Below are 24,980 nucleotides of genomic sequence, written 5' to 3' on the forward strand. Positions count from 1 at the left end.
AGCTTAGAACAAATGAAAGGCCTCTGGGTAGACAGCACGTTTACAACATGGACAATCATGAGGCGCTAAGTCGTTTTCAGATTTGATTCGATTCAAAAGTTAATACAGGAGTGAGCTCAGTGTTGTGTGTGTGTGTGTGTGTGTGTGTGTGTGTGTGTGTGTATTCACATCCTCTGGCAACACTTTTGTGAATGTGAATAATGCATGCATGCAGAATGTATTTTTGTAACAAAAGGAGAATAATGTGGAACACAATCTCCTGGGAGAAAACCAGTTTCATTCTAGCAGCGCCGAGCGTGCCGGAAAACCTGTTTGAATTATGCAAAGCCCCATCCCCACGCACACACGCACACACACACACACACACACACACACACACACACACACACGCATACTTAACTTTTTAATATGGCTCAAAATAATCTTTAATCTTGCTGTCATTCTAAAGTTCAGAGAGATACTTTTGATCAAGGGCATTGGTTTTGTTTCACACACATATAAATAGTCTGAGGTTCCTCTTATGGGACATTTTGAGTGTCAAATATCTCATTTCCTACATTCTGATGAATTTCCATGCACTAATTTATGGTGAAAATGTATTTATGTAAAGGAAAACATACACATATAAAATATAATGATGCAGGCTTTCTGTATTGGTTTCAAATATTCATTCTCATGTAGATCAAATGTTCTCACTCAATGTTATTTCTACTATGTCAACACACACGTTGGCACATTTCATTTTAATGATGAACAAATTATTATTATTATGATTATTATTAACCCCTGGACTTTTGCAGCTTGAGTGTCAGCACAATGTCTGCTCATTGTCCAAAGTTTATACACATTCAAAACACTTCCCCCTCATCGGTGTTATCTTAGAAGTCGAGAAGAAAGTGGTAATATATTGAAGATGAAAATGTTAATATTAAATAAAGTCTCAACTTAATATAGTCCTATTCATTCAAGAAAAAAGAGCTATGTTCAAATCTTAAACTGAATGAATTGAACACACTGTTCATTTTGTTCCTCACATAATGACAAACAAAAATGTAATTTTTTGCATAATACTTGTGTTTACATGACTTCTTCTTCTTCTTCTTCTTCTTCTTCTTCTTGTGCTTAGTTTACCAAGATAAAAAAGAGGGAATACTAAATACACAGTTATCACATTTTATTTTGCAACGTTTCTTAGGCAGGAAACACTTTGTCACACAACCTGTTTCAGACACACTTGAAAAACCTGAAACAAGTTTATTGTCATCACTGTTTCATGTCTTCACTGTAACTCTTATTTTCTTCTTTTTTAAATGCAGTGACAAGATAGTTACAGATTTAGGAGAAATGTTTTCTCATATTCTCACAAATATGTGTACTACGAAGGAAAAACTAATCTAACGAAAACTCTCCTCGAGTCGACAACAACAAACATCTAGTTATTCTACTTCTTCATCTTCTTCTTTTTGTTGTTGTTGTTGTTCTTCTTGTTCTTCTTCTAGTTATTCTACTTCTTCTTCTAGTTATTCTACTTCTTCTAGTTATTCTACTTCTAGTTCTTTTTGTTCTTCTTGACCTTCTCCTACCTCTTATCCTTCTTCTTGTTCTCCTTCTTGACCTTCTCCTTGTCCTTGTTCTTCTTCTTCTTGTCCGTCTTCTCCTCCTCCTTCTTGTCTTTCTTGTTCTTGTCCGTTTTGCCCTTCTTATTCTTGTCCTTCTCCTTTCTTCTTCTCTTCTTCCTTCTCATCCTTCTTGTCCTTCTTTCTTCTACTTGTCCTTGTTATTGTTCTCCTTCTCCTCCTCCACTTTCCTCTTCACCTACTTCTCCTCCTCCTCCTCCATCATAACATGAGCGTTGTCTTTTCCATGTTGTGCATCAGTAACATAATCATCAATATGCTGGTCATATAAAGAAAAAGTAGAAAGTATCAGGTTTACACACAAAACAGTAACTATACATGCAAGTTCCATAAAAATACAAGTATAAATATATATACTATATGTATATACTTGACTTGATAGCAGTCATGTTCTGAATATCACGTATTAATGAAAACAGGAGGTATTACTGAGGACTAATAAACAACATACAAGGAAAACTGTGTGAAATTTAATAGTATTAAACAGAAAAAAACATTGTGTATTCACATTTTACATCATATAAAATGTTATCAATGTACCTCAGTAACACTGATACTACAAATGCTCCTATACTTTAACCTCATTACAGACTCTAAATAGAGGAGTCCTCTTACACCGAAGGCGAAACGTTGGACCTAAACGTAAGCCTTGCTGCTGTGTGCAGATCTCGCCTTCGAGTACTTGACATCATCGTTGTTCTCATCTCTGGGGGGACAGGAGCTGCAGAGGAGGCCCCCTCCCAGGAACAGCAGCCCCGCAGAGCCCCAGCCGATGTAGAGCGAGGCCCCGAGCTCCCTCTTCTGAGCGCTGGTCAACACAGGGTTGTAGAAATCACGAATAATGGCGCTGGCGCTCCAGCTGACGGGAATGAGCACCGAGAGGCCTGCGGTGATGAAGATGACGCCAGACGCCACGGCCACTTTGCTCTTTTCCCTGGGGGGGGGGGGTTACACTTGCCCACTGAGTGGCTGCCTCATTTACATGTTTTTCTATGGGAGAAGTCAGAGGAGGAGTTTCCTGCCGTTCGCCTCTCAGCTGAAACTGGTTTGTGAAGAAATGTCACTTGACCAGATTTCTCCTCAACAGAGATGCACACGGCGGCCCCTAAAAGGTCAAACCCACTGCATAAACAATGCTTTAATTCTTATCGACACAACAGCATGGTTTGTTTCTAAGTTTATAACAACATTTCTCATCAGTAATGACTCGCAGCTCTGCACAGCTCCTTCAGCCACCGGATGATTCATCCCCAGTGTCTGAGGGAGAGGTACCACGAATTCCTCCCTGCAGTTGATCGCTGGAGATCCTGGCAAACTCAGCACTTTACTTTATTTTCCCCCTGTATATTTAGTGTTTAGTATAAGTATTTAGTGTTTAGTTTTTTAGTATTGTTATTGTGTTTTATATTTATTTTCATTAATGCTCTGCTTCTGTGATTTTTTAAATGTCCCCACTGTGGGACAAATAAAGGAATATCAAATCCAATCAAATCAAATCAACGATGCAGCTGAGAAATTACTGAGAGAAATGTCGCTGTGGTAGCCCTCAGTTTCACGGTCAGTTTCCACTTGATTTATTTCAAATAAAGCCATCTGTGAGATCATCCATTCATTATGCATTTAATAGAAAATCACAATCAGTAAAGAAGTTCCTATTAAGAAATCAAAATTCTTACAGGATCACTTAAATATGTGACAGTCATTCACAGTGAATGTTTATGCACAGGTACTTTAGGAATGGTTTTCAGACGGCGCATCTGAGTCACACTTCCTGGATGATCACGCTGGCTCTCGTTACTCGAGTGTAATCACGTGGATGTGATTGGATGCTCACATGACAACGTACGCCCGCCTCGGGTTCTTCTCCCTGCAGAGGGAGCGAGGCTGCAGAGCGCCGCCTGTGGTCAGGATTCACCGTGTGCGAGTGAACAGGCAGATATTTGCAGAAGTTGTCCTTGAACACAAATCTGACACTGAGGCGCTTTGCTGACGTTGTGGTACTCTATAGCCGACCGTCATTCAGTTGAGTCCTTGTATCAAAGTGGAGTTTATCTGTAACAAAAGATAATATGAAGTAAAGAGAAATAATTTTTTTCTTATTCCATATAAAGACGAGCCAGTGCAGTGAACCTGAATCTGACCTAAATCGCCATTTTATAGTCACAACACTTAACACAACGATATCTCCAAATGTGTTCTTGACCCCTCTCTAGATAAAGATAAAAGAAAATGGGAAACCTGTTAACTCGTTTTGATAATAATATGTGTTAAAGCCATGAACAGCCAGTGTTTCCCTTTTATTTCCACATAAGTCGAGCCGGAGGTCTCCCAGTTAATATATATCTCTCCCAGTACAAATGCCAGTGTGTGTGAATAATCAGTATGTCCCCAAAGGTCAGTAGGTGTAGCCGTGCGGACGTAGCTCGGACTCACCTCGGGGGCTGGACGGGCTGGTCTCGGATCCCTCTCGGCCGGCAGGTGGATTTCCGGTGGAGGAAAAGCGTAAAAAGAGGAGGTCAAACAAGACGCTCGACAACCGAGTATAAAGTTTACAAACTGCTAGGCAGGGAGTATTTTATTCAAACGAAGAAGAAAAATGTAAGAAAAATGCATGACAAGATAAAACAGTCCAACCGGCCTACACTCTTCCCAAAAACCAACTCCTCTACACTTTTTGGATCTGAGGTCTTATACCCTCGGCTCACCGTTCCCTCTCGCAGGACACACGTGACCCTCGCAGTCCCGGTGGGGATTCCCCCCCCCCCCCCTTCCTCGTCCTGTGAGGAAGCGGAGAGGCCCCAGTGCTCTCCATCAAAGAGAGATAACTAGTTTCAGCTCATTTATATGACGTTTGGTCAAATCCTTGACCCCTCTATTCGTGTACCTCATCATAACTCAGACTTAGGGGAAGAACCTTTCCCGGTTCCTTTCATACAGGATTTTGAGATAAGACATGTATGTTAGGCCTTGCATGGTGATACAGAATATATTGGATACATACATTACATCATAGTGTAAAAGACAGTCATTATACAGGCATGTTAACCCACACTAATATCTGCTTATGTTTATGCAATCCGCAGTAATATCATATCTTAGTTCTAGATAGTTGGGCTATGAAAGCTGGAAACACAATTCAAAGATTTTTTAAATTAATACATTTAATTGGATAACATAGGAAGTGGGATGCATACATTCTGTGTATGTCTGTGGCACCTGGTCGGTTCATACAGAGGGTTGAGGTCGTAAAAACCCTCAGATAACAGCACAGGACCCCTTTTCTTTAGATACGAGGCACCTAACTCATCCCCACATTCACTCTTTTTGACATTAAAATCAACTCCCTCCATCTCCGCCGACTTGATTTACGGCCCTGGTGTCTCTGTGGATCTGCTTTAAACATATAAGCTACGTCTGTACTAATTCTATGGTCTTGTAGTTCACACTTTGTGCCTCAGGATTTCCACGCTGAACTTTTGACCCACGAAAAATTCACATTAATTTGCCATATTTGCAACAAGGCCAAATAACATGTCTGCAGAGAATCTTTTTTCAAAGCAACTTTTATTAACTTGCTAAATGCGCATGTTTTAAAAATAATACGAGATGAAGAACTTTCTACATAAATACAAATGTACAAAGGTGAATTTATTGGTTTAAGATACATACACACATTAAAGGTTTCCTGTACTTGGCCACATGGAAAGGTGTGTCTAACAACAGCAAAAACATTGATCAATTTAATTTTTTAAACTTGTGTGATAAGAGTAATGATAACTTTTTATTTAGCTAATTTATTTAACTTTATAACTGTTTCAAGCAGCTAAAAAGTAGTTCTCAAAATATCTAAAACAAGTAAAACTGTATTGTTGAAGAGACATATTTCACTGGCATTAAAAAAAAATACTGTTTAATATTAATACACTCGACACTTTGATCTTTAAAGATATATAAATGTTGTCTTAATGCAGCATTCATAATGTACACTTCACATACTAACACAATCACATACATTTTGATGTCTTTTTTTCAATTAACATTCTAAAATATCACATTTTACAACTATTGGATTCACCAAACTTCATTTTATCATCCTTCACTTTACAAACAGCTACATGGCCTTGTCGTGCAATTTATAGTGTGTTAAACTATTTAATATTTTACATAGATTACTGTAGTTGTAAAACGTCAATATAGTGCATTTAACTAAGGTTGACTTAAAAGTTGAAAAAGAAGCTGTCATCCAAAACAAAGTCCATCACAGTGAACACGTTTCCAAATGGTCACATGGCGTCATCCTCAGCATCGGTAGGTGCTACACAACACCCCTCCTCCGATGATGAGCAGCACTCCAGACGCCCAGCCCACATATATGGAAGCCCCGAGCTCTCCCCTCCTCTCCGAGGTAGCCAGGGGGTTGTAGAAACCCGTGATGATGCTGTGAGCCGACAGGCTGACGGGAATAATGCAGAGGACCCCTGCTAAAACAAACACCAGACCTCCAGCCAGGCCGATATTGGACTTGTTCAGTCTGTCTCTTGAAAAGAAGTTGGTGCAGCGAGCCCCGACCACAGTGAGCCCGAGCGCCACCACGCTGACTGCAATGGAGACGCAGATCAGAGCCCTGGAAGCCTGCAGTTCCTGCGGTAAAGCCAGAACGGAGTCGTAGATCTTACACTGCAAGTGACCCGTACTCTGGATCACACAATTCATCCATAAACCTTCCCAGAAGACCTGCGCGGTGATGATGTTGGCCCCGACAAAGGCCGTCACCTTCCACATAGGCAGTCCGCAGATAAGGCAGGTGCCAAGAAAGCCGACGATTGCCAAACCCACACCGACGAGCTGCGTCTGCATTTTGCCAAAAAAGAGATCCAAGGCATGAATCAAATGTTAGCCCAAAAAAAAGTCAAAGACGGCAATGAAATCCACCTTCAGTTGAGCCGCAGATCATTTTTACCACGAGCTTTTACACGGCTGTAAACACAGCTCTTGTGTTTAGCGCTGCTGGTATGAGAAGGGAGAGCAACAGGGAGGAGACTTTTCTAGTTTGTAGATCAGGTTTCCTGCTTGTCCTGATTCCTGCTCACAATGAATAAGTAGGAGGAGAAAGCTGTGAACAAAAGAGTGCTTTGTGAAACAACAGACACGGCTTGAACCACAAATGGTAAATGGAATGAAAAAGCAATTTTCACCATTTTCAGAAAAGGTAAATTTTCACATAACTTCGTCAGACTTTAAATAAACATTTTGAATCCTGAGAATTTAAATGAATGAATAGTTTCTTTAAAATTTTTTTATATATATTCAGGGGAATAAAGCACACGGATATACAGTGGCCAATAGAGGGCCACGGGGTCTGGCCCCACCTTGAGCCACAGAAAAAGATAATATTAATTATATTGATAAATTATACAAATTGTTAATTTGTGTTTTGGAGAAAAGGAATATAACCAGTAATATTTATAAAATAGGATATCTGCACAAAATATATGCTTTTCCTGCACATCCTCATATCTCAGCTGCGCTGGGGCCAAATATGTTTTTGGTTTCATCTCTAAAGATTACTCACGGGAATAGTTTGACATTTTGCAAATTGTTCTTTAAGATCAATACCACTCAAGTCTCTGCAGTAAACTAAATTGAATTCAGGCTTCTTGTATTGTGCATTCTTGCTCACTAGTCATTTTAATAGCACAGTCAGCATTGTTAAAGCACCTATAGGCTAGTCAAGTGTGTATTGGATGTATGGGAACGAGAAATCCCACATCTTCCAGATAAAATATCTAGTGCTCACATAACCAGTGAATCAGATACTGGTATTAGGCATGCTAGTTAACCGGGACATAATTAGTAGCATGTGCGTCTATCATGTATAAAAGTTCTTTAAGAGACCTTCTGCATTAGTTCACACAGCCTTAACCAGTCAAAACTAGGTTGAACGCAGCCAAGAACCAAGGCTTGAAAACTAAACTCTTAAAAAAAAACTGTAAAGTTATGAACCAAGACACAAGGTAAATAAGCAAAGTATAATTTAATAAAAATCAGTAAAAACAAAATCTTGAAAATTAAAAATTAAAATCATAACACGTGAAGAGTTCAGTCTTGTTTCCTAGAGCAAGACGTTTTAAACATAGGCTCCTCCATGAGTCGCTGAGCGTGGGGCAGAATATTTGGCCGAGTATCCGCCATCTTTACGCTGCGGACACTGGCAGCAGAGAAGTGACCCTCCAATCAACAAGAGTCCTGCTGATCCCCAACCGATGAACAGAGACGCTCCGAGCTCCCTCCTCTGGCCGTCCGTCATCATGGGGTTGTAGAAGTTTCTGATGATCACGTGTGCAGACCAGCACACGGGGATCAGGCACAGGATGCCACCGACGATGAAGAACACGCCCGCAGCGATGGCTACCTTGCTCTTGGTCTCTTCATCTTCAATGAAGTTGGTGCATTTTCCTCCGACGACAGCAAGCAGGATTCCCATCAAGACGATGAGGATGGAGATCACAATGAGGGCCCGGGCTGCCTGCAGATCACTAGGGAGGGCCAGCATGGAGTCGTAGACCTTGCACTGCATCTGCCCGGTGCTCTGCATCACACAGGTCATCCACAGGCCCTCCCAAAAGGTCTGCGCCGTCACTATGTTGCTCCCGATGAACGCAGACACCTTCCACATGGGCAGAGCGCAGATGATGACATCGCCCACAAAGCCAACGATTGCCAAAAAGACGCCCAAAATCTGGAGACCTGCAGCTGCCATGTTTGTTTGGCTGGTTGTTTGCTTCAAGGTGAGAAGAAGCAACAATGAAATACGGGGTCTGCAAACTCACCTGCAGCTCTTATACCCACATGGCAGGTCGTGGCCGTTCCTGATTGGTTGTTCAAAATTGTTTGATTGAAAACACCTGTGGTCATTAAGCTAGTCCCGCATTTTTGATCACAAAGCATGATGACGTCTGTGTAGCTTTGGCCTGAAGTGCATGTGATGACATTACCAAATATGTGCTTATTTACAGAAATAAGACATGGTATTATGCACGTACAACATTCTGCAAGACGTAAAAAAAAATGTAAAAAAATTTATCCTGTTTACATTTTGAAGTGTCGATAAAGACAATAAACAATATATTTCACTATTAACACCAACCTCACGCTCTTTTACCAGAGCAGCAATCAAGCTGATTGATTACACCTGTGCTGATCAGTGAGTGTCAGGTGACCTGAGGAGTGAACTATGAGACAGAGCCAAGTATCTTTGCTTTAGCGTGATGTTTAAACGAGGATAAGTGGCAGATTACTGACTGCTAGGTCAAACAATTAGTTCAGATTGAAGAAATAAAATGTTTATTTTAGTGCTTTAGGGGATGGTAGCAGATGTTGGACAGAGCCATGCTAATTGTTAGCGTAAAAGACATCTTGACACAGCACCACTTATTTGAGCATCTGAGGAATGAAACATGCATTTTATATAGCTCCCTACGAAATGACAATATACCATTCTATATCTACACATATGTATAAACATGTATATATATATGTATATATTAGGGCTGTCAATCGATTAAAAAAAATTAACTAATTAATCGCACATTTTGAAATTCATGAATCGCTTTTAAAAGTTTTTTTTCCTTCTTTTTAAAGACAAAACTTCACACAGAGCTGTGTTTTCAAAGAGGCTCCTACATATAAAGTGCCAGCGAGGTATTTAATATTGTGGATGATAAATTGTTTCTTCAGTGAAACATCCAGATTAGTAAAAAAAAAGAAGCATATTGAGACCCCATTGGTCCTGTCATCTTTAAAATTGGACAACAGCAGAACCAGTGGCCTTGGTAAACTGACTGACATTCACATGTCACATTAACCCTCTGGAGTCTGGGGGCATGTTTTCCATTCTACAAAAACATGTAAATTCACCTTTTAAAGGCGTTTGCATATGACACATCCCCATGTGTTATACATCAAACATTCCAGAACAATCTCAGCTCTCTATATATTGAGGCTCAGTTGTCCTCGCGCCGTGTTCTCTGGTTCTCTGACTGACAGGCTGCTAATGAGCCTCACCTGTGGTGGGAGGTCCTTTGTGATTTACTGAGTGTTCATTGGTTGTTTTTTTTGCAAAATGTTGACAGACAAACGGATTGACCAATCACGGTGAAGGTTTCGTGTGACGAGTTATTTCCGCGCCGCGTCACCCGACACGTCGCCCCTCCGTTCCTCTGTGTATCAGAGGGGGAGACGGGAGGAAGGAGGAGCAGGAGGAAACCCGACTGATTCATCCACGAGTTTAAACTGATTTCTGCTCCTTATTTTCGCGGAGAAATAATTGTTTTAAAAACGGAAACAGTGTTAAACCGTACTGCTGCGGTTTGACACTCAGAGGAGTGTAAAAACTTCAAGGCACACCGGAAGTAAACAAAGTTGCGTTAATTGCGTTAAAGTATTTTAGTGCGTTAACGCGGCCAAATTAATCGCATAGATTAACGCGTTAACGCTGACAGCCCTAGTATATATACATATGTCTTTATAAAAAAAATACATGTATATAGACATATGTGGATAAACAAAATACATGTATATACACATATATATATAAATATACATATATGTATATATATTCATATATGTGTATATATCTATATATAGATATATACACATACTTGACACATTTGAGGCTGTCCACATTTCTCACAGGGCACAACTCTTTTCTTTTTGAACTAGTTGACAGACCAATTGTACATAGTGTTTATAAATGTATTTATAGAGTTATACATCTTAACCTCATCCAGTCTTAAGGTTACATATGAAAACATAAACTGAGACCAAAGCTTAATCCTTAGATCCTCCAAACTGAATTATATCCGTTTATTTGCGTCGGAGACATCGGAGTCAAGTCATGCCCAGATCAGGCTGTTCCCGGCAGACATTAGCGCCGACCGCCCGGTCCCACGAGCAGGACCTCAAATATACAAAACAGTCGGGGTATATTTTGAAGACTGAATCTTGACAGACCATCCTAAAATTATATTCATAATGAAGAGTATTTTGAAAATGTCAAGTTTCACTTGTACATTTTCTCCTCCGCCATTGTTCCCCATCACTGGTGTGAAATGCATTCTGGAATATCGGTTTTCCCAAGTACGTACAAGTCACCTTGGAGAAATCCTTTAAAATGGCCAGATCAGTCACATCCGCATTTGAACCGTGGTTGATGAAAAGTAGACTTTTGAAGTACTTCTGTTTCACAGTATAGGCATTTTGTCTATACTGTACCTACTGCATGAGTTTACATGACCTCCACCCACCTCCAGACCCTTAACCCGTCAAGTTAAACTAAAACATACCAACTAGGTTGAAGGCAGCCAAGAACTAAGGCTTTCTAAAGACTAAACCATCATACCTTAAAGTTATTACTCAAGACACAACCAAGGCAATTGAAAGCACAATATACTTTATTAAAAACAAAAATGGGTAAAAATAAAATGTTGAACAAATTAAGTTCATAAAACTTTAGTGTGAAGAGTTCAGTCTAGTTTCCTAGAGCAAGACGTTTTAAACATAGTCTTCTCCACGAGCTGCTGAGCGTGGGGCAGAATATTTGACCGGGTATACGCCATCTTTACGCTGCGGACATTGGCAGCAGAGAAGTGACCCTCCAATCAACAAGAGTCCTGCTGATCCCCAACCGATGAACAGAGACGCTCCGAGCTCCCTCCTCTGGCCGTCCGTCATCATGGGGTTGTAGAAGTTTCTGATGATCACGTGTGCAGACCAGCACACGGGGATCAGGCACAGGATGCCACCGACGATGAAGAACACGCCCGCAGCGATGGCTACCTTGCTCTTGGCCTCCTCATCTTCAATGCAGTTGGTGCATTTTCCTCCAACGACAGCAAGCAGGATTCCCATCAAGACGATGAGGATGGAGATCACAACGAGGGCCCGGGCTGCCTGCAGATCACTAGGGAGGGCCAGCATGGAGTCGTAGACCTTGCACTGCATCTGCCCGGTGCTCTGCATCACACAGTTCATCCACAGGCCCTCCCAAAAGGTCTGCGCCGTCACTATGTTGCTCCCGATGAACGCAGACACCTTCCACATGGGCAGAGCGCAGATGATGACATCGCCCACAAAGCCAATGATTGCCAAAAAGACGCCCAAAATCTGGAGACCTGCAGCTGCCATGTTTGTTTGGCTGGTTGTTTGCTTCAAGGTGAGAAGAAGCAACAATGAAATACGGGGTCTGAAAACTCACCTGCAGCTCTTATACCCACATGGTAGGTCGTGGCCGTTCCTGATTGGTTGTTCAAAATTGTTTGATTGAAAACACCTGTGGTCATTAAGCTAGTCCCGCATTTTTGATCACAAAGCATGATGACGTCTGTGTAGCTTTGGCCTGAAGTGCATGTGATGACATTACCAATCAAATATGTGCTTATTTACAGAAATAAGACATGGTATTATGCACGTACAACATTCTGCAAGACGTAAAAACTTTTTTTTTAAATTCGCCTGTTTACATTTTGAAGTGTCGATAAAGACAACGAACAATATATTTCATTGATGAATGCCTATTAACACCAACCTCACGCACTTTGGCCAGAGCAGCAATCAAGCTGATTGATTACACCTGTGCTGATCAGCCAGTGAGTGTCAGGTGACCTGAGGAGTGAACTATGAGACAGAGCCAAGTATCTTTGCTTTAGCGTGATGTTTAAACGAGGATATGTGGCAGATTACTTACTGCTAGGTCAAACAATTAGTTCAGATTGAAGAAATAAAATGTTTATTTTAGTGCTTTAGGGGATGGTAGCAGATGTTGGACAGAGCCACGCTAATTGTTAGCATGAAAGACATCTTGACACAGCACCACTTATTTGAGCATCTGAGGAATGAAACATGCATTTTATATAGCTCCCTCCGAAATGACAATATACCATTCTATATATACACATATATATAAACATGTATATATACGTATATGTATATATAGGCCTACATATATATGTGTATATAAAAAATACATGAATCTTGGCGTTATCTTTGATCGGGACTTGTCCTTTAACTCCCACGTAAAGCAAATCTCAAGGACTGCATTCTTTCATCTACGTAATATTTCAAAAATCAGGCACATCTTGTCTCAAAAAGATGCAGAAAAATTGGTTCACGAGTTCGTTACTTCGAGACTGGATTACTGCAACTCCTTATTATCAGGCTGCTCTAATAAATCTCTTAGGTCCCTCCAGTTGATCCAGAATGCTGCAGCTCATATTCTCACTAAAACTAAGAAAAGAGATCACATCACTCCTGCACTAGCTGCTCTGCACTGGCTCCCCGTAAAATCAAGAATCACTTTTAAAATTCTTCTCTTAACGTACAAAGCCTTGATTGGTGATGCTCCATCATATCTTAAGGAGCTTGTAGTACCATATTGCCCCACTAGAGAGCTGCGCTCACTAAATGCGGGACTACTTGTAGTTCCTAGAGTCTTAAAAAGTAGAATGGGAGCCAGAGCCTTTAGTTATCAAGCTCCTCTTTTATGGAACCAGCTTCCAATTTCAGTCCGGGAGGCAGACACAGTCACCTCATTTAAGAGTAGACTTAAAGGGGACATATTATGAAAATTCCACTTTGTTTGTGCTTCTATACGTTAATTTGGGTATCTGGCATGTCTCCCAACACAAAAACGCTGGAGAAAAAAAACCTCACGCGACTTGTTGTGGTTCCTCTATATTAGAAACGATATGCTTGAGTGCGTCAAATGGGATCACCACCAACGTCTACGTAGATTTTGAAGCACGCCCATGGAGGGAGTCTGGCTACATGGCCTTGGACCGCCCCCCACCACAACTTTGCAGGTAAAGTTTATTTGAAAGTTGTGTTCATATTACAGACATGAGTCATCAAATAAGTCATAAATCATCAAATACAACAATTTAATAAGTAAACAAGGTTTAAACGCTAATTAATGGAGGTAAAAACGTTACCCCCGCCCCTGCTTGGTCACTTACTGTTGTCAGATAACACTTTAGTTTACAGATGGAACTTTACTCATGTAGCATTTATATCTTTATGGCGTTCCCGTTACTTGCATTTACACAAACACTTTCACAAACAGTAACTTACATAAACACACTGTATTTGCTACATACTCATACATGCACAAACTATTCACGTACTCGAATCTCTAGCACCACTATGCTCTCAAAACCGCTAACAAGACTGTGAGACCTTAGCCAATGTACAAACAATTTTTTTTAGAAGTAACATTCAGAAACGTCCTGTTGAGCCCTAACTTCTTGAACTTGTTCGGGAGCCTCTTCTTGTTCAGGGTCTGACTCTGGTTCAAAACGATATGGTTGCACGACGCTATCTTCATCTGCAGTAGCCATATTTCTACAAAGGTAATGGCTAGCGGGGCAGGCAGCAGCTAGGCGAGCGCATCTCGTGGAGGAGGGGGGAGGGGAGGAGAGGGGAGGGAGCTGGCTCATTAGCATTTAAAGGAACAGGCACTCAAAACAGGTTAATCTGTGGGGAGGTGTTTTTGACAGGGTAAAAAGGGTGCTGTTTGAAATTATTCTTGTGGTATTTTGACCAAAATATGTTACAAACATTTCATTAAGACCCCAAGGAACCATATCAACTTGTTGAAAAATGAGCATAATATGGGTCCTTTAAGACCTTCCTCTTTGACAGAGCTTATAGATAGGGCTGAATCAGGTTTGCCCTGGTCCAGCCCCTTGATATGCTGCTATAGGCTTATAGCTGCTGGGGGACGTTTTAGGATGCACTGAGCACCTATCTCCTCTTTTTTCTCTCCTTAGGGATGAATTTTCATCTCTCAATCACACGTTACTAACTCTGCTTTCTCCCCGGAGTCCTTGTGACTTCACGTCTCATGGGGTCATCGGACCCTATGAGACGGCATAGATCCTATCTGCCTGATGGATCATCGAGGTCTGGGTCGTGGAATTCCTGCGACCGACTACCACTGCCCTGTTGAGACTCCGCCCACTGTTGAGACTCCGCCCACTCCTCCTCTCTACCTCCATCTGCCTGATGGATCGTGGAGGTCTCCATCGTGGAATATGCCTACTATGAACTATTCATACACTCTGTCACATTCATTGAATGTATTTTAACTCTAAATCTGTCCTTCTGTACACATTACATCTATTGTTCTGTCCATCCTGGAGAGGGATCCTCCTCTGTTGCTCTCCTGAAGGTTTCTTCAATTTTTTCCCCCCTGAAGGGTTATTTGGGAGTTTTTCCTGATCCGATGTGAGGTTTTGGGGCAGGGATGTCTATGTGTACAGATTGTAAAGCACTCTGAGACAAATTTGTAATTTGTGAAATTGGGCTATCCAGATAAACTGAATTGAATTGAATATATACATTTATATATGCATAGATACATATGTGTATATAAAAAATACATGTGTATATATTAGGGCTGTCAGCGTTAACGCGTTAATCTATGCGATTAATTTGGCCGCGTTAACGCACTAAAATATTTTAACGCAATTACCGCAACTTTGTTTACTTCCGGTGTTCGTTGAAGTTTTTACACTCCTCTGAGTGTCAAACCGTGGCAGTGCGGTTTAACACTGTTTCCGTTTTTAAAACAATTATTTATCTGCGAAAATAAGGAGCAGAAATCAGTTTAACTCGTGGATGAATCAGTCGGGTTTCCTCCTGCTCCTCCTTCCTCCCGTCTCCCCTCTGATACACAGAGGAACGGAGGGGCGACGTGTCGGGTGACGCGGCGCGGAGAGAACTCGTCACACGAAACCTTCAACGTGATTTGTCAATCCGTTTGTCTGTCAACATTTTGCGAAAAAAAACAACCAATGAACACTCAGTAAATCACAAAGGACCTCCGACCACACAGGTGAGGCTCATTAGCAACGTGTCAGTCAGAGAAGACAGAGAACACGGCGCGAGGACAATGTGCCTCATTGTATAGAGAGCTGAGATTGTTCTGGAATGTTTGATGTATAACACATGGGTATGTGTCATTTGCAAACGCCTTTAAAAGGTGAATTTAAATGAATGTCAGTCAGTTTACCAAGGCCACTGGTTCTGCTGCTGTTCAATGTTAAAGATGACAGGACCAATGGGGTCTCAATATACTTCTTTTTTTTAACTAATCTGATGTTTCACTGAAGAAACAATTTATCATCCACTATATTAAATACCTCGCTGGCACTTTATATGTAGGAGCCTCTTTGAAAACGCAGCTCTGTGTGAAGTTTTGTCTTTAAAAAGAAGAAGAAAAAAACTTTATCGCGATTAATGAATTTCAAAATGTGCGATTAGTTAATTTTATTTAATCGATTGACAGCCCTAATATATATACATATGTATATATATATAAATCTATTTATATATGTGTATATATATATACATATGTATTTATATATTCATATATGTGTATATATCTATATATACACACATACTTGACACATTAGAGGCTGTCCACATTTCTCACAGGGCACAACTCTTTTCTTTTTGAACTAGTTGACAAACACATAATTGTAAATAGTTTATAAATTTAGTTATAAATCTTAACTTTGCCCTCATCCAGACTTAACGTTACATGTTAACAAATAAACTGAGACCAAAGATTGCTCGTTAGATCCTCCAAACTGAATTATATCCGTTTATTTGCTGCGGAGACATCGGAGTCAAGTCATGCCCAGATCAGGCTGTTCCCAGCAGACATGAGCGCTGACCGCCCGATCCCACGAGCAGGACCTCAAATATACGAAATAGTCTGAGTATATTTTGAAGTCGACTGAATCTTGACAGACCATCCTGAAATTATACTTGTGACGAAGAGTATTTTGAAAATGTCAAGTTTCACTTGTACATTTTCTCCTCCGCCATTGTTCCCCGTCGCTGGTGTGAAATGCATTCTGGAATATCGGTTTTCTTAAGTACGTACAAGTCACCTTGGAGAAATCCTTCAGCCAGATCAGTCACATCCAGGCATTTGAACTGTGGTTGATGAAAAGTGGACTTTAGAAGTACTTTTGTTTCACAGTATAGGCATTTTGTCTATACTGTACCTACTGCATTAGTTCACATGACCTCCACCCACCTCCAGACCCTTAACCCGTCAAGTTAAACTAAAACATACCAACTAGATTGAAGGCAGCCAAGAACTAAGGCTTTCTAAAGACTCCATCATACCTTAAAGTTATTACTCAAGACACAACCAAGGCAATTGAAAGCACAATATACTTTATTAAAAACAAAAATGGGTAAAAATAAAATGTTGAACAAATTAAGTTCATGAAACTTTAGTTCAGTCTAGTTTCCTAGAGCAAGACGTTTTAAACATAGGCTCCTCCATGAGCCGCTGAGCGAGGGGCAGAATATTTGGCCGAGTATCCGCCATCGTTACGCTGCGGACACTGGCAGCAGAGAAGTGACCCTCCAATCAACAAGAGTCCTGCGGATCCCCAACCGATGAACAGAGACGCTCCGAGCTCCCTCCTCTGGCCGTCCGTCATCATGGGGTTGTAGAAGTTTCTGATGATCACGTGTGCAGACCAGCACACGGGGATCAGGCACAGGATGCCACCGACGATGAAGAACACTCCCGCAGCGATGGCTACCTTGCTCTTGGCCTCTTCATCTTCAATGAAGTTGGTGCATTTTCCTCCGACGACAGCAAGCAGGATTCCCATCAAGACGATGAGGATGGAGATCACAACGAGGGCCCGGGCTGCCTGCAGATCACTAGGGAGGGCCAGCATGGAGTCGTAGACCTTGCACTGCATCTGCCCGGTGCTCTGCATCACACAGTTCATCCACAGGCCCTCCCAAAAGGTCTGCGCCGTCACTATGTTGCTCCCGATGAACGCAGACACCTTCCACATGGGCAGAGCGCAGATGATGACATCGCCCACAAAGCCAATGATTGCCAAAAAGACGCCCAAAATCTGGAGACCTGCAGCTGCCATGTTTGTTTGGTTGTTTGCTTCGAGGTGAGAAGAAGCAACAATGAAATACGGGGTCTGCAATCTCACCTGCAGCCCTTATACCCACATGGCAGGTCATGGCCGCTCCTGATTGGTTGTTCAAAATTGTTTGATTGAAAACACCTGTGGTCATTAAGCTAGTCCCGCATTTTTGATCACAAAGCATGATAACATCTGTGTAGCTTTGGCCTGAAGTGCATGTGATGACATTACCAAATATGTGCTTATTTACAGAAATAAGACATGGTATTATGCACGTACAACATTCTGCAATACGTAAAAACATTTTTTTTTTATTCGCCTGTTTACGAACAATATATTTCATTGATGAATGCCTGCATGATAACACCAACCTCACACTCTTTGGCCAGAGCAGCAATCAAGCTGATTGATTACACCTGTGCTGATCAGCCAGTGAGTGTCAGGTGACCTGAGGAGTGAACTATGAGACAGAGCCAAGTATCTTTGCTTTAGCGTGATGTTTAAACGAGGATATGTGGCAGATTACTGACTGCTAGGTCAAACAATTAGTTCAGATTGAAGAAATAAAATGTTTATTTTAGTGCTTTAGGGGATGGTAGCAGATGTTGGACAGAGCCACGCTAGTTGTTAGCATAAAAGACATCTTGACACAGCACCACTTATTTGAGCATCTGAGGAATGAAACATGCATTTTATATAGCTCCCTCCGAAATGACAATATACCATTCTATATATACACATATATATAAACATGTATATATACGTATATGTATATATACAGGACTGTCTCAGAAAATTAGAATATTGTGATAAAGTTCTTTATTTTCTGTAATGCAATTAAAAAAACAAAAATGTCATGCATTCTGGATTCATTACAAATCAACTGAAATATTGCAAGCCTTTTATTCTTTTAATATTGCTGATTATGTCTTACAGCTTAAGAAAACTCTAAAATCCTATCTCATAAAATTTGAATATTTCCTCAGACCAAGTAAAAAAAAAGATTTATAACAGCAAAACAAAATCAAACATTTGAAAATGTGTTTCCAGGTGTTTCGAGTTAATTAGACGATTCAAGTGATTTGTTTAATACCCTACTAGTATACTTTTTCATGATATTCTAATATTTAGAGATAGGATATTTGAGTTTTCTTAAGCTGTAAGCCATAATCAACAATATTAAAAGAATAAAAGGCTTGCAATATTTCAGTTGATTTGTAATGAATCCAGAATGCATGACATTTTTGTTTTTTAAATTGCATTACAGAAAATAAAGAACTTTATCACAATATTCTAATTTTCTGAGACAGTCCTGTAGGCCTACATATATATGTGTATATAAAAAATACATGAATCTTGGCGTTATCTTTGATCGGGACTTGTCCTTTAACTCCCACGTAAAGCAAATCTCAAGGACTGCATTCTTTCATCTACGTAATATTTCAAAAATCAGGCACATCTTGTCTCAAAAAGATGCAGAAAAATTGGTTCACGCGTTCGTTACTTCGAGACTGGATTACTGCAACTCCTTATTATCAGGCTGCTCTAATAAGTCTCTTAGGTCCCTCCAGTTGATCCAGAATGCTGCAGCTCATATTCTCACTAAAACTAAGAAAAGAGATCACATCACTCCTGCACTAGCTGCTCTGCACTGGCTCCCAGTAAAATCAAGAATCACTTTTAAAATTCTTCTCTTAACGTACAAAGCCTTGATTGGTGATGCTCCATCATATCTTAAGGAGCTTGTAGTACCATATTGCCCCACTAGAGAGCTGCGCTCACTAAATGCGAGACTACTTGTAGTTCCTAGAGTCTTAAAAAGTAGAATGGGAGCCAGAGCCTTTAATTATCAAGCTCCTCTTTTATGGAACCAGCTTCCAATTTCAGTCCGGGAGGCAGACACAGTCACCTCATTTAAGAATAGACTTAAAGGGGACATATTATGAAAATTCCACTTTTTTAGTGCTTCTATACGTTAATTTGGGTATCTGGCATGTCTCCCAACACAAAAACGCTGGAGAAAAAGAACCTCACGCGGCTTGTTGTGGTTCCTCTATATTAGAAACGATATGCTTGAGTGCGTCAAATGGGATCACCACCAACGTCTACGTAGATTTTGAAGCACGCCCATGTAGGGAGTCTGGCTACATGGCCTTGGACCGCCCCCCACCACAACTTTGCAGGTAAAGTTTATTTGAAAGTTGTGTTCATATTACAGACATGAGTCATCAAATAAGTCAGAAGTCATCAAATACAACAATTTAATAAGTAAACAAGGTTTAAACGCTAATTAATGGACGTAAAAACGTGACCCCCGCCCTTGCTTGGTCACTTACTGTTGTCAGATAACACTTTAGTTTACAGATGGAACTTTACTCATGTAGCATTTATATCTTTATGGCGTTCCCGTTACTTGCATTTACACAAACACTTTCACAAACAGTAACTTACATAAACACACTGTATTTGCTACATACTCATACATGCACAAACTATTCACGTACTCGAATCTCTAGCACCACTATGCTCTCAAACCCGCTAACAAGACTGTGAGACCTTAGCCAATGTACAAACAAACAAAAATATAGTAGTGACATTCAGAAACGTCCTGTTGAGCCCTAACTTCTTGAACTTGTTCGGGAGCCTCTTCTTGTTCAGGGTCTGACTCTGGTTCAAAACGATATGGTTGCACGACGCTATCTTCATCTGCAGTAGCCATATTTCTACAAAGGTAATGGCTAGCTGGGCAGGCAGCAGCTCGGCGAGCGCATCTCGTGGAGGAGGGGGGAGGGGGGAGCTGGCTCATTAGCATTTAAAGGAACAGGCACTCAAAACAGGTTAATCTGTGGGGAGGTGTTTTTGACAGGGTAAAAAGGGTGCTGTTTGAAATGATTCTTGTGGTATTTTGACCAAAATATGTTACAAACATTTCATTAAGACCCCAAGGAACCATATCAACTTGTGGAAAAATGGGCATAATATGGGTCCTTTAAGACCTTCCTCTTTGACAGAGCTTATAGTTAGAGCTGAATCAGGTTCACCTGGTCCAGCCCCTTGATATGCTGCTATCGGCTTATAGCTGCTGGGGGACGTTTTAGGATGCACTGAGCACCTATCTCCTCTTTTTTATCTCCTTAGGTATGCATTTTCATCTCTCCATCACACATTACTAACTCTGCTTTCTCCCCGGAGTCCTTGTGACTTCACGTCTCATGGGGTCATCGGACCCTATGAGACGGCATCGATCCTATCTGCCTGATGGATCATCGAGGTCTGGGTCGTGGAATTCCTGCGACCGACTACCACTGCCCTGTTGAGACTCCGCCCACTGTTTTTTATTTTATTTATAAATTTTATTTGTCAGGGACAAAGCAGCGCACATTATTACACAAAGTGTACATGTGATACAGAAGGTTTCTAGCCAATTGGCTAATTTGCAACCCCAGTCCCTGGTCAGGCCTTTCTAACAAAACAAAACAGAAACAAGAAACATGTCTAGATCTAAAACTAATCTAAAAGTGGTGTATGTGTGCAGACAGCTCTCCATACATAGAGAAGACCTGACAAAACATCCATGCATAGACTGAGTGTTCATACACCTAACCATACACATCATAAAATAATAAGATATATACAAGAGCAACACAGGTAGTAGATCCTCTAAACTAAACACAGTTAATACAATACAATAAAACCCGTACAATACAATAAAAACCCATTAAATTGAGTGTGTGCGTAAAGGTGTGTGCAGGCTGGGCGTGTGTTTCAGTGTTGACATCCCTGGTTTACTTTTAGCCAGAGTTTTACCTTGCTATTAAATGTTTTCAGTTCAGTTTGTGTTTTTAGTTCCGTTGGTAAGTCATTCCAGAATCGGGTCCCTTTTGTTGAGAAACATGACTGACCGAAAGTGGTTTTGCGCATCTCTGCTGTGCAGTTGCCACCCACTGATCCCCTAGTGGCCACTCTCCTGGTGCACGTTTTTGTCACACTAAGACAGAGTACAGAAGGTGCTATGTTGTTTGCACATCTAAAGATGAATTGAGACTCCGCCCACTCCTCCTCTCTACCTCCATCTGCCTGATGGATCGTGGAGGTCTCCATCGTGGAATATGCCTACTATGAACTATTCATACACTCTGTCACATTCATTGAATGTATTTTAACTCTAAATCTGTCCTTCTGTACACATGACATCTATTGCACCTGTCCACCCTGGAGAGGGATCCTCCTCTGTTGCTCTCCTGAAGGGTTCTTCCATTTTTTTTCCCCCTGAAGGGTTATTTGGGAGTTTTTCCTGATCCGATGTGAGGTTTTGGGGCAAGGATGTCTATGTGTACAGATTGTAAAGCACTCCGAGACAAATTTGTAATTTGTGAAATTGGGCTATCCAAATAAACTGAATTGAATATATACATTTATATATGCATAGATACATATGTGTATATATTAGGGCTGTCAGCGTTAACGTGTTAATCTATGCGATTAATTTGGCCGCGTTAACGCACTAAAATATTTTAACGCAATTAACGCAACTTTGTTTACTTCCGGTGTTCGTTGAAGTTGTTACACTCCTCTGAGTGTCAAACCGTGGCAGTGCGGTTTAACACTGTTTCCGTTTTTAAAACAATTATTTATCTGCGAAAATAAGGAGCAGAAATCAGTTTAAACTCGTGGATGAATCAGTCGGGTTTCCTCCTGCTCCTCCTTCCTCCCGTCTCCCCCTCTGATACGCAGAGGAACGGAGGGGCGACGTGTCGGGTGACGCGGCGCGGAGAGAACTCGTCACACGAAACCTTCAACGTGATTTGTCAATCCGTTTGTCTGTCAACATTTTGCGAAAAAAACAACCAATGAACACTCAGTAAATCACAAAGGACCTCCCACCACAGGTGAGGCTCATTAGCAGCCTGTCAGTCAGAGAAGACAGAGAACACGGCGCGAGGACAATGTGCCTCATTGTATAGAGAGCTGAGATTGTTCTGGAATGTTTGATGTATAACACATGGGTATGTGTCATTTGCAAACGCCTTTAAAAGGTGAATTTAAATGAATGTCAGTCAGTTTACCAAGGCCACTGGTTCTGCTGCTGTTCAATGTTAAAGATGACAGGACCAATGGGGTCTCAATATACTTCTTTTTTTTTACTAATCTGATGTTTCACTGAAGAAACAATTTATCATCCACGATATTAAATACCTCGCTGGCACTTTATAGGTAGGAGCCTCTTTGAAAACACAGCTCTGTGTGAAGTTTTGTCTTTAAAAAGAAGAAAAAAAAACTTTTAATCGCGATTAATGAATTTCAAAATGCGCGATTAGTTAATTTTTTTAAATCGATTGACAGCCCTAATATATATACATATGTATATATATATAAATCTATTTATATATGTGTATATATATATACGTATTTATATATTCATATATGTGTATATATCTATATATACACACATACTTGACACATTAGAGGCTGTCCACATTTCTCACAGGGCACAACTCTTTTCTTTTTGAACTAGTTGACAGACAATTGTAAATAGTTTATAAATTTAGAGTTAAAAATCTTAACTTTGCCCTCATCCAGACTTAACGTTACATGTGAACAAATAAACTGAGACCAAAGATTGCTCGTTAGATCCTCCAAACTGAATTATATCCGTTTATTTGCTGCGGAGACATCGGAGTCAAGTCTTGCCCAGATCAGGCTGTTCCCAGCAAACATGAGCACTGACCGCCCGATCCCACGAGCAGGACCTCAAATATACGAAATAGTCTGAGTATATTTTGAAGTCGACTGAATCTTGACAGACCATCCTAAAATTATACTTGTGACGAAGAGTATTTTGAAAATGTCAAGTTTCACTTGTACATTTTCTCCTCCGCCATTGTTCCCCGTCGCTGGTGTGAAATGCATTCTGGAATATCGGTTTTCCTAAGTACGTACAAGTCACCTTGGAGAAATCCTTCAGTCAGATCAGAGTCACATCCGGGCATTTGAACTGTGGTTGATGAAAAGTGGACTTTAGAAGTACTTATGTTTCACAGTATAGGCATTTTGTCTATACTGCACCTACTGCATGAGTTCACAGACCCTTAACCCGTTAAGTTAAATTAAAACATACCAACTAGATTGAAGGCAGCCAAGAACTAAGGCTTTCTAAAGACTAAACCATCATACCGTAAAGATATTACTCAAGACACAACCAAGGCAATTAAAAGCACAATATACTTTATTAAAAACAAAAATGGGTAAAAATAAAAATGTTAACAAATTAAGCTCATAACACTTTAGGTCAGTCTAGTTTCCGAGAGCAAGACGTTTTAAACATAGGCTCCTCCATGAGCCGCTGAGCGAGGGGCAGAATATTTGGCAGAGTATCCGCCATCTTTACGCTGCGGACACTGGCAGCAGAGAAGTGACCCTCCAATCAACAAGAGTCCTGCTGATCCCCAACCGATGAACAGACACGCTCCGAGCTCCCTCCTCTGGCCGTCCGTCATCATGGGGTTGTAGAAGTTTCTGATGATCACGTGTGCAGACCAGCACACGGGGATCAGGCACAGGATGCCACCGACGATGAAGAACACGCCCGCAGCGATGGCTACCTTGCTCTTGGTCTCTTCATCTTCAATGCAGTTGGTGCATTTTCCTCCGACGACAGCAAGCAGGATTCCCATCAAGACGATGAGGATGGAGATCACAATGAGGGCCGGGCTGCCTGCAGATCACTAGGGAGGGCCAGCATGGAGTCGTAGACCTTGCACTGCATCTGCCCGGTGCTCTGCATCACACAGGTCATCCACAGGCCCTCCCAAAAGGTCTGCGCCGTCACTATGTTGCTCCCGATGAACGCAGACACCTTCCACATGGGCAGAGCGCAGATGATGACATCGCCCACAAAGCCAATGATTGCCAAAAAGACGCCCAAAATCTGGAGACCTGCAGCTGCCATGTTTGTTTGGCTGGTTGTTTGCTTCAAGGTGAGAAGAAGCAACAATGAAATACGGGGTCTGAAAACTCACCTGCAGCTCTTATACCCACATGGTAGGTCGTGGCCGTTCCTGATTGGTTGTTCAAAATTGTTTGATTGAAAACACCTGTGGTCATTAAGCTAGTCCCGCATTTTTGATCACAAAGCATGATGACGTCTGTGTAGCTTTGGCCTGAAGTGCATGTGATGACATTACCAATCAAATATGTGCTTATTTACAGAAATAAGACATGGTATTATGCACGTACAACATTCTGCAATACGTAAAAACATTTTTTTTTAATTCGCCTGTTTACGAACAATATATTTCATTGATGAATGCCTGCATGATAACACCAACCTCACGCACTTTGGCCAGAGCAGCAATCAAGCTGATTGATTACA

At 41.1% G+C, this 24,980-nt stretch overlaps 2 protein-coding genes and 1 pseudogene across 2 annotated transcripts; all 3 read right to left on the reverse strand.

Moving 5' to 3' along the window:
• Window positions 1-1,177: 1,177 nt before the first annotated feature.
• LOC130192053 (claudin-4-like) lies at window positions 1,178-6,594 on the reverse strand. Its single transcript, XM_056411896.1, has 2 exons — window positions 6,088-6,594; window positions 1,178-2,496 (listed from the first exon to the last, which is right to left on the reverse strand). Exons 1-2 carry the CDS (start codon window positions 6,492-6,494, stop codon window positions 2,274-2,276), a joined length of 630 nt encoding a protein of 209 aa, XP_056267871.1. The 5' UTR covers window positions 6,495-6,594; the 3' UTR covers window positions 1,178-2,273.
• A 1,170-nt stretch (window positions 6,595-7,764) lies between these two features.
• Window positions 7,765-8,397, reverse strand: LOC130192052 (claudin-like protein ZF-A89). Its single transcript, XM_056411895.1, has one exon. It carries the CDS (start codon window positions 8,395-8,397, stop codon window positions 7,765-7,767), a length of 633 nt encoding a protein of 210 aa, XP_056267870.1.
• Window positions 8,398-11,189: 2,792 nt separating this feature from the next.
• On the reverse strand, window positions 11,190-24,557 carry LOC130191662 (uncharacterized; annotated as a pseudogene).
• Window positions 24,558-24,980: the final 423 nt, after the last annotated feature.

The sequence above is a fragment of the Pseudoliparis swirei genome, chromosome 3 (assembly GCF_029220125.1).
Source record: "Pseudoliparis swirei isolate HS2019 ecotype Mariana Trench chromosome 3, NWPU_hadal_v1, whole genome shotgun sequence".
Lineage (NCBI taxonomy): Eukaryota > Metazoa > Chordata > Actinopteri > Perciformes > Liparidae > Pseudoliparis > Pseudoliparis swirei.

Excerpts from the sequence above, each read along its gene's own strand:
- LOC130192053 (XM_056411896.1), bottom strand. The coding sequence starts at position 6,494 with ATGCAGACGCAGCTCGTCGGTGTGGGTTTGGCAATCGTCGGCTTTCTT. Across the intron at positions 2,497-6,087 it reads TGCATTATTCCCGTCAGCCT|CTGGAGCGCCAGCGCCATTA; the intron begins GTCGGCTCACAG and ends CATTCCCGTCAG.
- LOC130192052 (XM_056411895.1), bottom strand. The coding sequence starts at position 8,397 with ATGGCAGCTGCAGGTCTCCAGATTTTGGGCGTCTTTTTGGCAATCGTT.